The sequence below is a fragment of the Schistocerca piceifrons genome, chromosome 10, assembly GCF_021461385.2.
Source record: "Schistocerca piceifrons isolate TAMUIC-IGC-003096 chromosome 10, iqSchPice1.1, whole genome shotgun sequence".
NCBI classification, from domain to species: Eukaryota; Metazoa; Arthropoda; class Insecta; order Orthoptera; family Acrididae; genus Schistocerca; species Schistocerca piceifrons.
This window is the reverse complement of record NC_060147.1, coordinates 45393696-45407616: the sequence shown is the minus strand read 5'-3', so window position 1 is coordinate 45407616 and position 13921 is coordinate 45393696. Positions and strand designations below refer to the sequence as shown.

At 39.6% G+C, this 13921-nt stretch overlaps 1 protein-coding gene across 7 annotated transcripts in view; it reads left to right on the top strand.

The window, feature by feature from the left end:
* The window catches only part of LOC124718871 (lysine-specific demethylase 4C-like), a 380259-nt gene that overhangs the window by 216173 nt on the left and 150165 nt on the right, over nt 1–13921 (top strand). For all 7 annotated transcript variants that reach the window (XR_007005926.1, XM_047244505.1, XM_047244509.1 and 4 more), the window contains 3 exons: nt 1517–1612; nt 3420–3602; nt 5116–5265. Coding sequence is in view for 6 of the 7 variants with exons in the window: in XM_047244505.1 (XP_047100461.1) it covers nt 1517–1612; nt 3420–3602; nt 5116–5265 (429 nt within the window). In the remaining variant the exon portion in view is untranslated. The remainder of the gene's footprint in view (nt 1–1516; nt 1613–3419; nt 3603–5115; nt 5266–13921) is intronic.

The window sequence follows — 13921 nt, the reverse complement described above, 5'->3', positions numbered from 1 at the left end:
GTTTCATTTCAGTGAACCCGATTCAGTCAACTGAATGATTTGAATCACAGTTGGGGTTTGTAGACATCTGTTGAAGCAACTGTGGGTACTGGGTCAAGTGAAACTACATTTATAATTTGTTGTCAACAAATTTGATTTTAAGGGAATATAGATACCCACACATACAATAAGGGAAAATTTCTCCTGGATCGCCGTGCGGGATTAGCCGAGCGGTCTAAGGCGCTGCAGTTATGGACTGTGCGGATGGTCCCGGCAGAGGTTCGAGTCCTCCCTCAGGCATGGGTGTGTGTGTTTGTCCTTAGGATAATTTAGGTTAAGTAGTGTGTAAGCTTAGGGACTGATGACCTTAGCAGTTAAGTCCCATTAGATTTCACACACATTTGAACATTTTTCTCCTGGATCCATCAAGTGAATTTAATTTTGGTAGGAAAATGCACAACATTCTCTTCTAATTTGCTCACCATAGTACTGTTTCATCTTCATAAAGTCTTTCATTCTAATAAAGAATTCTGGAGTGCAAAGATGAGATGGAGTGATTAGTAGACATACAAGCTGTATCAAAGATTATATGAATCTGTGGTATCTGTTCTTTTTTCTTCTTCATAATTTCTTTCGTTCTAATAAGAAATTCTGGAATACAAAGTTGAGGAGTCAAACGATCAGTAGACATGCAAGCAATGCTGAAAATTATGTCCAAAGAACAGATGCCACAGATTCGTATAACTGATTTGCCTGAAATGGCAATGAATCCACCAGCTTCAGTGCACACACACAATTACAGCCGACCTCCCATGGGAATCAAAGTAATGAGCATGGAGGATGTGTATAGGTATTGCAGATAGGTGCCTCTGGGTAGAAATGTGGGTCAGCCGAGATGCGTGCCGAGACAATCCTTGCAATTGCGATAAATTCTATGGCCGGATGATGCAGCTGCATAGTAAGCAGGATATTCTGGGTTGAATATCAGTCTGGCATACATTTATACTCGTCACCACTGATTCCGCATGAAGTCCCGATGTAGCTGATATGAGTAGTTCCTGTCCTTCCTCCGCCCTCTGCCTTCAGTTTACATAGTATTGAAAATTGTACTAAGCTTTGAATAGTGTCCTTCTGGCAGAGTTAGCTAATACAGAATACACACGACTAAATTATCCTATTCGATTACAGCACAAGAATAATGTAGTCGGCCAGGTCAATGGCCCTGTGGGTGTGTATGTATTTTCTGTATGAGATAGCTGCTTCTGAGAGCGTAGCAGCGCTTTCAGTCTCGATTTTATGACTATCAAACACCCGACACCTTAACTATATTTTAAGAGATTACTTTTACTCCTTCTAATGACTTTGACATTGACGAGACATTTAATTTTAATCTTAGATTTTTACATTTTTGTGTGTATTATTTCACTTTGGGGAATTTTGTCTTGTGCTGTGTCAGCTACAAAATATAGAACCATATCAAAAATGGTTTTTTTCATTGTGGATCATCTTTATAATTTTCACCACTTTCTTCTTTCAGTGCTGTTCAGGTGACATAAACTTAGACGAATGGAAGAACAGTCGGACAGTGACGAAACCGTATGTGAGTCCAGTATGGTTTCCAGAGCGTAGTAAGGTAAATAAGTAATGAATTTCATTGCAGATTGTACATTCTTATGTGATATATTTCTTGCTGAATTATTATACAGGACGTTTAAGAAAGAATAAACGTATTACAAAGTATTATGTTGTCAAAACTATTGGTAGTTGTGCCATGGCTCGGTTATTGCAGGAATGAATACATTGTTTAGTTTATATTCCTTGCTGTTAGATGTCAGATTTATTTTGTTTGCTTGGTATCCATTTCATCACATGTTGCAAAATGGCTGAACCCATTGAAAAATTTCTTCTTTTCAGTAGTTTCTCCTATCACAAAGGTTAGGCCTAATTATTTGTTTAAATAATGAAATTAATAGATATAGTCACGCAAGCAATGCTTTTGACAAACCTGATAATTATTTTGGAATTAATTAAGAGCTGGCTTTGCGGATAGGTTTTTGAATGGAGCCAAATAAATACTTTAAGTATCCTAGTAGTTCTTCTTCCAGATGTTTATAATCATTACTCAATTTATATTTGTTTGTAAGTCAACAATAGAATCTAACTCATGAAACAATTACTGATTTTACCCTATAACAAAAGGAATTAACTAGGAATAGTCCAAATAAATTAGAAAATTGATAACATACACAAAACTAAGCACAAAATTAGGTCCGGTGCTATATTCCTTAAAACTGAGGGCCAGCCTTTCTCTTTTGTGGAAATGCAGACTGTACCCATGTATGTTAAAGGCAATTAGGCAAAAAAGTAAATAAAATGAATTTAAAGAGACAGGTGGCAAAACAGGAGAGGAAGTAAAAAGATCCCAGCTGGCTTTGTCACAACTGGAGTCACCAAGAGCATCGGTTTGGTCACCAAAAAGCTGGCAACTTGGCACTTCTCAGCTGGCCCATTCTGCTCTTTTTTCGATCAATGCATAATTCAAATTGATCATTTGTTGTCTGTAGCGGTTAGTATTCACAGTTTCACCGGGTTTTAGAAGCTCATGATACACCACACCTTTCTGATGCCACCAAACACAGAGCATTGTCTTCTTGCCGAATCGATCTGGTTTTGCAGTCGATGTTGATGGTTGTCCCGGATTAACCCATGATTTTTCCCACTTAGGAGTCTTAAAATAAATCCATTTTTCATCACCAGTAACAGTTTGATGCAAAATTGATTTTCTTTCATGTCTTTGAAGCAAAATTTGACAAATAGTTTTTCGGTTTTCCATCTGTCTTTCATTCAATTCATATGGTACCCCTTTCCCACACTTTTGGATCTTTCCCATAGCTTTCAAGCGGTCAGAAATTGTTTGTTGTCCAACATTTAGCATTGCTGTCATTTGCTTCTGACTCAAAGTATCATCTTCATCCAATATTGCTTGCAATTCGGCGTCTTCGAAGAACTTTTTCGGTGGTCTTCCATGTTCTTCATTTCTTACATCAAAATCATTATTTGTGAACCATTGAAACCATCTTTTGCATGTTGCTTCTGATAGAGCATGATCACCATATGCCTTAACAAGCATTGGATGTGACTCTGCAGCAATTTTTTTTTTCAAATGAAAACAAAAAATTAATGCTTTCTGCAAATCATCACTTTCTGGTACAAAATTCGACATTGTTAACACGATGAAAACATATGATGTTGTTTGTTCCATGACTTGATCTATACTAAATATCTTTGACATACAAATAAAAAAAAAAAAAAAAAAAAAAAATTAAGGCTCGTTCACAACAATTGTTCCCTATCGACACATTTGTATCTTAACGCTCATTTCATACCGGTACACCTGGTATACTTTTTAAACAAGACAGTCATGAACATTATTATTCCAGGAGATGGAGTCACGGCGCTTCTTCGACTCCCACACGGGTGTGAAGGTGCTGCTGACATGTGTTGAGTGTCAGCTGTGTGTGCACACAACGTGTTACGGCACCAGTGAGCAGCTCCCAAGTGCAGCGGGCAACATACGCGGCAACTGGCGCTGTGAGAGGTGTCTCTTCGGCTCCCTCGGTTCGGTGAGTTGTACTCCTGATCCAGAAATGTACTATTCAGAGTTAGCAGCCAAAAGTGCCGCAGGACTGTGGTTGCCGTGAATCTCTGAATAATAAAGCACAGCTCTTAGTGGTATCTGGGTTGCAGGAAAAATCCAGAATAATTCGTTTCACATACTGTTGCTTTTAAATAGACTGACAAATCAGTCAAAACGGACACAGCAGAAGACTTGCATATAAACAGTTTATTTATAAAGAAATTTGATGGAAATGATGTTGTTATCTCTAGATCTCTAAGAGACTGTATTGATGTACATATTTGAAATATGAAGGCTATTCATAAATTAACCTCTGTTTGGTTGCTAAAAGAAGAAAATAAAAACTGATAATCATTTTGTATATACATGTCTGTACTTACATGTTGACATTACTTCTGCACATAGTTACCACCCAATTACAACATTTGTCATACCATGGTGCCAGCTTCTTTATCCCTTCATTAAAGAATGGGGTTGCCTAGTGCTTCTTAAAAGCTTCGTCGATCTCACCGTCGGTCGTGAAGTACTCGGTAGCCGGTCAGGCCTTTATCTTTGGGTCCTGAAAGTCATGTTCTGATTGCAGGGAGAGTACTGAAAAATCTCCCAGCCAAAAAGTGAGAGTTTTTCCTCTGTTCCATTCTCAGTAGGGGGCTGCACATTGACGTTCAGAGTTTTCTGAGGGTCTCACAACAAAAATGTGGTGTCACAGTATTCTCACATGCTACTCTCATGTAATCATATGAAATTCCTTTGCAATTCCAAAAAACTGTAATGATTATTTTATGATCAGACAGTGTCTGTTTGAATATTTTGGACTGTTCCTTAGTTTCTGATTTTCATACTACACTTGTGTCTTGTCCATATTTACAATTCTGTTCAGAAATTCCTTCCTTTCTTCTCGCTAGAGCTGAAGGAGTGTAGGGCCAAACCCATTCTTTCACTTTTGTGACCATCGGCTGGACACTATTATCCACTTTGCACTAACCTTATGGTAACTCAGCATCTCTGTGACAGTCTTAAAAAATGTCGTTTGCAAAGTATGAGTTACATCTTTGGAATGATTAGAAAATTTGAACTGAAACACTTCATGCAAATTCACTAGTTACATCTGAATCTGACTGCTGACCACTTTCATTGTGCACATTCTTGTGCCCAGCATCAATTTATGTGCACCATTCTCTCAGAACACTATCACTCATAACACCATCCCCAGACTCACTACACAGTCAATGATGAATCCGGTGGCATCGACTCCTCCCACTCGCATGGAGCGAATGACAGAAGTACCTCACAGCTCATGGGAGACACTATAACACAGTCTGTTTTGGCCTCTTACTGTCACTTTTTCTGAGCACATGAGTGTCACAAAACTGTGAGCATTAGTTTATTTTTAATAGCCAATTGGAGGTTAATTTATGAATTGATCTGGAACCCAAATGGAAACTGTCCGGCAGATGACAAAGGTCACCCAGTAAAAATAAAGTGTCATGTCGTTGCAGGTTTGTTCACTGTGCAGTATGCGTGGCGGAGCATTACGTCGCACCGACTCAGGGGCCTGGGTGCACCTGCTGTGTTCGGCCGCTCTGCCCGGCGTGCCATTCCACGATGCTCTGGATGTGAGGGGCATCAGTCTGTATGCTAGGCATCTGGTGAGTTACAAACTGATTCTAGGGAATACATATGAAAGCGATCAAAATTAGACGATCCACAGATCTACATCTACACACGCACTGCACGTGCTACCTTCTCGTGTGTGGTTGAGAGTACCTCTTCTACCACAGACTGCAGCTCGTGGTCTAGTGGCTAGCATTGCTACCTCTGGATCATGGGGTCCCGGGCTAGATTCCCGCCCAGGTTGGGGATTTTCTCTGCCCGAGGACTGGGTGTTTGTGTTGTCGTCATTATTCCATCATCGTTCATGAAAGTGGCTGGATTTGGACTGTGTACAGATTGAGAATTGTACGGGAGCTGATGACTGCACAGTTGAGCACCCCACAAACCAAATATCATCATCATCATCATCTTCTACCACAATCATTGTCCCCCTTCTCTGCCATTTACAAATGGTACCTGAGTAAAAAAAAACTGTCTGTGTACCTCCGTGTGAGCTCTACTTTCTTTGATTTTCTGCTCGTGGGAGGAAGTAATATTTCTGCCAACTCTTCTCAGAAGTATACCCTCAGAAGCTTGACAGTAATTCTGTCCAGGACACACAATGCCTCTCTTGTAGTGTCTGCAACTCGAATCTGTTGAGCATCTATGTAACGCTCTCACACCGCCAGTACAATCTCTTGATGAAACGTGTTGCTCTTCGTTGGATCTACTGTGTTAATCCTACTCAGTACGGATCCGAGACTGATGAACGGTACTCAAGAATTGGTCAAACAAGAGTTTGTAAGGATCTCAATGTGTGGATGAATTATATTTCCTGAAGACTCTTTCAATGAATCTCACCTTGGCATCTGCTTTTCCTACACTGAACTGTATGTGTTTGTGCCACTCTCTTTCACTCCAGACACTTACTTCGAGATATTTTACACTTGTTGCTGTTTCCACTGAGTTTTCACCAATAATGTAATCAAACTGTAATGTAAAATTTTGATGAGTACTGGGTCTGTAGCCAGCTAGAAATTTTCTAGTGACCTAATTCCACTTCATGCTGTTAAAATATTATTTATTGCAACTGCAGTTTTGACTCGTGTTCGTTGTCGAGTATTCTGAAAGCAGTCACCAAATAAAATACACGTAATTACAAAATTGCCAAACATTCAAAAATGAAAATTTCAAAGCTATTTACATGGAATAGTATAACCCACTCACTAACATAAAACTGTGACATGCTGGAATACAGTTATCAGCAGTATAAAAGCAAAAGCATGTGGCGGTGTAAATTCATCCATTGTTCATACGATCAAAAATCCAGGACGGAATAATGACATTATTATGAAAAAGATAAGATTGCTACTCACCGTATAGTGGAGATGGTGAGACGCTAACAAGCACAATGAAAAGACGGCTAAATCAGTAAGCTTTTGGCCAAAAGGCCTTCTTCAGTATTAGAAAACATACACACATACATTCATGCAAACACAACTTACACATACATGTAACCACTGCCTCTGGCTGCCAAAGCTGTTCCATACACTATATGAGGGACATATTAGAAAACTGGTGAAATAACAACAGATATAATAAACATTTAAATCAGCAATGTTGGAAAAGGCAGATTGCTACTTACCGTAAAGAAGACGTGGTAAGTTGCAGACAGGCACAATTAAAAGACACTCACATAAAGCTTTTGGTCACAGCTTTCATCAGCAAAAGAGAGACACACACAAACACACCATTCGTATAGAAAAGTAAGCAACCTCACGCACACAAGACCGCCATCTCCGGCATCTCGAACCAGAATGAAACTCTTGTGTTACACAAGCAGCAATCTAGAGCAGCAGGGAAGGGGAAGGGATAGTAGTGTACAGGTGGTGAGAGAGACAAACGCTGTCTGGTGGAGTGTTCAGGGACTAGACTGCCGACAGGTACAGCGTCAGGAGATTGTGGGGCAGGGAGACGGGGAAAAAGGGAGTGAAAAAGGAGAGGAGCGGCGAAAGATGGGTGGGATTATTGTACAGTACATCCCGTATTATATTTGTGTATATTGTTGTATGTATGTGTGTCTATATTGTACTGGAGGTGCAATTAATTGAGGAAAGAAAGCAATTAAAATTGAAGTAATTATAATTTGAAGCTAACAGAGATGCGCCAACGTCTGACTTTGTGTCTACTGCTCTGTGCTGAGATAGTTTGTGTTGTGTATAAGCAAAAACACTCTTACTAATGCTTGAAACTATCATTTACTAGAGTACAGATTACTGTTCTTATCACACCTCCACGGTCTTACAGAACATGAGCAGATGTCATTCAGTGTACGTCAAAAAATGTCCAGTGATAAGTTTTTATCCTAAAAAGAATAATAACTCTGTGGTGGTGAAATCTCATCGATCTCATCAAGCAGAAGCAACTGCCAGTACCATGTGGTCACCTGTAAAACTTTTGCTTTTCATAAATAGGAACTTTTACAGGATTCTCGGCTACAGATTCTGTGCGACTCGGTCCACATTTGGTTATACGATACATAGCCATTTGCAGATATTTCTATCAATAACAGGAAAGTCTTCTAAATTCTCTTGACCGTGCTTGCAGATCCACACACAAACATCATCAACCAAATGTCCGAAGTTCCTATAGAAGCTTAGCACAATTTACTTCCTCAAAATTCACTTCAGAAAAAATTGAGATTGATTGAATTTCCTTATATTCCTATGTAGGTTTACAGTGACAAAATCTCAGATCTCTTTCTCTTTCTTTATACCACTCTATACCAGATTATCTTTTACAAAATGGTGCTTAACAACTGACAATTATGTGCATCTGAGTCCCGTAAGTCTCTATATTGACACTTCTCTATAGCCAGTCCTCATCTCCAATCACAGAATTTTTATTATAGCCAACTACGTGCCACAGAGTGACCCTGTTTCTCAGAGTAAATGCATTGCTCCCGTATTTTATCAATTTCAGCTTTAGCAATAGAAGGTTCATTGGCTTGTCAGCTGATTGGGGCAGCTTTAAAAAACTAAACAAATAAAATACCTCAGACTAGCGTGGATTTGGCTGGGATATTATAGTTGGCAGAGGGCAGCAAATAAACAGAGTGGGAGATGAGAATGGCGAGGAGATGATAGGACAGAGGGGGTTGAAACTATTGGGTGGAGGTTGTGGGGACAGTATGTTACTGTAGGTTGAGGCTGGAATAATTGCATGAACTGAGAGAGTGTTGTAAGGATAACTCCCATCTGCACAGTTTAGAAAATCTGGTGGTGGAGGAAAGGATCCAAATGGCTCGGGTAGTCCAGATGGTATAGGATTGCTCTGAAAACCGTACAGGACACGTATTTATCTATTACAATATGACTCGGAGTTGTTTTGAATGCCAACAGGTTCGCGACACCGTACTAGGTATAATACTGTATTGTGTTTCTCCACCCAATGTAGCCCTGGTGCAGGCAGTCACTATTTTACCCAACATAGCATTAATATGTTTTTGAGGCCTTCTTATCACATTCGAGAAACATCGGGCTCAGACTTTTCATTCATTCTGTGATATGTTTCCTTTTGCTTCTCCATGAGATGGGAAGATTGCCTGCTGAAAGCTTTTGAGAAGGTTTTGCACATTTGTGGTGTATTTGTACACTAGATACATATACTTATCATTTGATTAGCATACAAGTCACATGTTATAAATGTATAATGTCAAATTTTAATAAAATTTGTGCAGATATGTTTATTGACTTGCAGATCATAACAAAGTAACGGGTTTATTGCTCTTCAGCTTCATTCATGTTAAACTGCAACTAATGAGGGGCAACAATATTTTAACATTAATATTACTTTTACTGCAGATAAACAGCTACGTTTACATAATAAAGTTGACAAATGTATCTTGTTTAGAATTTCAGTGCATCCCTCATGGAATCTTTTTCTTAGTAGTAGCATTTCTGCAGTGGAGTAACATGTAACATCCCATCCCTTTTTCTTCAGTGCACAATTTTAGATTTCTGAATATTTAAAATAAGTTCCCAATCTCTGCACAATTGTGAAATCTTATCGAGAAGAGAAATGGCACCTTCTGACTGAATTACCACGAGTCTGATCAGAAACTTCCTTTGATACCCCATTTGATTGGGCTTTCCTTATTAAGCATCCATGTGGTGCCATGTCAATATAATTTTTGGAAGTTAAGAAATGCTGGATTCATCCGTTTGCCTCGAAGCACGGCTTTTGGTATGGCACATGAGAAGAGACCAAATCACATTCCGCTTGGCTGATGTTTACAGAATCTTTGTCAGTTTGCACAGGGCATGTTCTGAGATTCTACAACAGGTAGACGTCAATGATATTATGAGGGTGATTCGAATGAAAACATGAAAAGTTCTATAAAATTTCGAAAAGTTGTGTGATGAAGTTGGAAGGTGGCAGTAGTGTTACCCGAGTTTCAGAGAGTGACAGACAGATGGCAGAGTGATACTACAACACAGGAAGAAGCAGGAGCATCCGCACTGAGTTGTCCACCCTGCTAAAGTCATTCACCGCGATCGAGCAGTGATCTACAGTGCAGTTTCTGTGTAGTGAAGGTGTCAGACCGATTGAAATTCATCACAGAATTACAGTGATTCATGTTTGTCATTGCAGCGAGTGTATGAGTGCTGAAGGAAGTTCAAAAATGGTGTATTTCTCTAGAGGATGCCCTGAGACTCTGACGGGACCACTGTGTAGGGACGGGCGAGAATGGGAACAGGTGCATAACTTTGAATGAAGTAGCCACAAGTTTGGAGATTAGTATTGCTTTGGTGCAGAATATTGTTCACGGTGTACTGCACTTCAATAGGGCATCCACAAGACAGATGCCACGTCACTCGACTTCTGAATCTAAAGATGATCGCGTCGACCCCTCTGAAGAACTTTTATGTTGTTTCCACGTCAAAGATGATGCATTTCTGGGAAAAATTGTTATGGGCGATGAGACTCGGGTCCACTATCACTGACGAGAAATGGAAAGATCGAGCGTGGAATGGCGTCAGGGTTCATCGCCGAAACCAGAAAATTTCCATGAGCGACTGTCTGCCAGAAAAGTCAAGCTCATTCTCTTCTGAGATCCGAATGGAGTAATTCTGGAGCATTATGCAGATTGGGGAGTGACGGTAACCAGTACTTCTTACTCAGATGTGCAGAAAAATCAACTGTGCTCTTAAATCAGGAATAAACAACAAGGACTTCTGACTTCAGGAGTATTACTGCAGTGCGACAATGCCCAAGCGAGTTGAGACTATTTGGGAAATTAAATTTGAATATCTGGTAAATCATCGTTACTCACCACATCTCACTCCAAGTGACTGTCATCTGCTTGGTGCACTTAATGAAGTGATGGGAGGCAGGCATTTCAGAAGTGACAAAGAGGTGAAAACCATAGTGCATGACTGGCTACAAATACGACCAAAAGAATTCTTCTGTCATGGTATCTGTGCACTTCCAAAGCGGTGGAATACGTGCATTCAGTGTCAGGGATTTTACATTGAAAAATGATGTTCCAAAAACATTTTAACTCTGTGAAAGATGGCAAAATACTTGGCAGTGCAGTTAAACGGAATGGATGTTGTCTTGAAAGAAAGAGGGATATAAGATGAACATCAACAAAAGCAAAACAAGGGTAATGGAATGTGATAGAATTCGATCAGGTGACACCGAGGGAATTAGATTAGGAAATGAGACTATGAAAGAGGTAGATAAGTTTTGGTATTTGGCCATTAAAATAACGGGCAGTGACTGAAGTAGAGAGGATATATAATCAAGACTGGCAGAAGTAAGGAAATTGTTGTCTCTGAGAGAGAGAGAAATTTGTTAACACTGAATATAAATTAAAGTGTTGGAGGAAGTGTTTCCTGAAGATATTTGTACAGAATGTAGTCTTGTACAGAAATAAACATTGACAATTAGTTGTTAAGACAAGAAAGGGATAGATTTTGGAATGTGATGCTATAGAAGAATGCTGAAAATTCGATGTTGTTGTTGTTGTTGTCTTCAGTCCTGAGACTGGTTTGATGCAGCTCTCCATGCTACTCTATCCTGTGCAAGCTTCTTCATCTCCCAGTACCTACTGCAACCTACATCCTTCTGAATCTGCTTAGTGTATTCATCTGTTGGTCTCCCTCTACGATTTTTACCCTCCACGCTGCCCTCCAATGCTAAATTTGTGATCCCTTGATGCCTCAAAACATGTCCTACCAACCGATCCCTTCTTCTAGTCAAGTTGTGCCACAAACTTCTCTTCTCCCCAATCCTATTCAATACCTCCTCATTAGTTACGTGATCTACCCACCTTATCTTCAGCATTCTTCTGTAGCACCATATTTCGAAAGCTTCTATTCTCTTCTTGTCCAAACTAGTTATCGTCCATGTTTCACTTCCATACATGGCTACACTCCATACAAATACTTTCAGAAACGACTTCCTTGTGCTTAAATCTATACTCGATGTTAACAAATTTCTCTTCTTCAGAAACGATTTCCTTGCCATTGCCAGTCTACATTTTGTATCCTCTCTACTTCGACCATCATCAGTTATTTTACTCCCTAAATAGCAAAACTCGTTTACTACTTTAAGTGTCTCATTTCCTAATCTAATTCCCTCAGCATCACCCAATTTAATTTAACTACATTCCATTATCCTGGTTTTGCTTTTGTTGATGTTCATCTTATATGCTCCTTTCAAGACACTGTCCATTCCGTTCAACTGCTCTTCCAAGTCCTTTGCTGTCTCTGACAGAATTACAATGTCATCGGCGAACCTCCAAGTTTTTACTTCTTTTCCATGAATTTTAATACCTACACCAAATTTTTCTTTTGTTTCCTTCACTGCTCGCTCAATATACAGATTGAATAACATCGGGGAGAGGCTACAACCCTGTCTCACTCCTTTCCCAACCACTGCTTCCCTTTCATGCCCCTCTACTCTTATAACTGCCATCTGGTTTCTGTACAAATTGTAAATAGCCTTTCGCTCCCTGTATTTTACCCCTGCCACTTTAAGAATTTGAAAGAGAGTATTCCAGTTAACATTGTCAAAAGCTTTCTCTAAGTCTACAAATGCTAGAAACGTAGGTTTGCCTTTTCTTAATCTAGCTTCTAAGATAAGTCGTAAGGTTAGTATTGCCTCACGTGTTCCAACATTTCTACGGAATCCAAACTGATCTTCCCCGAGGTCCGTTTCTACCGGTTATTCCATTCATCTGTAAAGAATTCGCGTTAGTATTTTGCAGCTGTGACTTATTAAACTGATAGTTCGGTGATTTTCACATCTGTCAACACCTGCTTTCTTTGGGATTGGAATTATTATATTCTTCTTGAAGTCTGAGGGTATTTCGCCTGTTTCATACATCTTGCTCACCAGATGGTAGAGTTTTGTCATGACTGGCTCTCCCAAGGCCATCAGTAGTTCTAATGGAATGTTGTCTACTCCCGGGGCCTTGTTTCGACTCAGGTCTTTCAGTGCTCTGTCAAACTCGTCACGCAGTATCTTATCTCCCATTTCGTCTTCATCTACATTCTCTTCCATTTTCATAATATTGTCCTCAAGTACATCGTCCTTGTATAAACCCTCTATATACTCCTTCCACCTTTCTGCCTTCTCTTCTTTGCTTAGAACTGGGTTGCCATCTGAGCTCTTGATATTCATACAAGTGGTTCTCTTCTCTCCAAAGGTCTCTTTAATTTTCCTATAGGCAGTATCTATCCTACCCCTAGTGAGACAAGCCTCTACATCCTTACACTTGTCCTCTAGCCATCCCTGCTTAGCCATTTTACACTTCCTGTCGATCTCATTTTTGAGACGTTTGTATTCCTTTTTGCCTGCTTCATTTACTGCATTTTTATATTTTCTCCTTTCATCAATTAAATTCAATATTTCTTCTGTTACCCAAGGATTTCTATTAGCCTTCGTCTTTTTACCTACTTGATTGTCTGCTGCCTTCACTACTTCATCCCTCAGAGCTACCCATTCTTCTTCTACTGTATTTCTTTCCCCCATTCCTGTCAATTGTTCCCTTATGCTCTCCCTGAAACTCCCTACAACCTCTGGTTCTTTCAGTTTATCCAGGTCCCATCTCCTTAAATTCCCACCTTTTTGCAGTTTCTTCAGTTTCAATCTGCAGTTCATAACCAATAGATTGTGGTCAGAGTCCACATCTGCCCCTGGAAATGTCTTACAATTTAAAACCTGGTTCCTAAATCTCTGTCTTACCATTATATAATCTATCTGATACCTTTTAATATCTCCAGGATTCTTCCAGGTATACAACCTTCTTTTATGATTCTTGAACCAAGTGTTAGCTATGATTAAGTTATGCTCTGTGCAAAATTCTACAAGGCGGCTTCCTCTTTCATTCCTTCCCCCCAATCCATATTCACCTACTATGTTTCCTTCTCTCCCTTTTCCTACTGACGAATTCCAGTCACCCATGACTATTAAATTTTCGTCTCCCTTCACTACCTGAATAATTTCTTTTATCTCGTCATACATTTCATCTATTTCTTCATCATCTGCAGAGCTAGTTGGCATATAAACTTGTACTACTGTAGTAGGCATGGGCTTTGTGTCTATCTTGGCCACAATAATGCGTCCACTATGCTGTTTGTAGTAGCTAACCCGCACTCCTATTTTTTTATTCATTATTAAACCTACTCCTGCATTATTCGA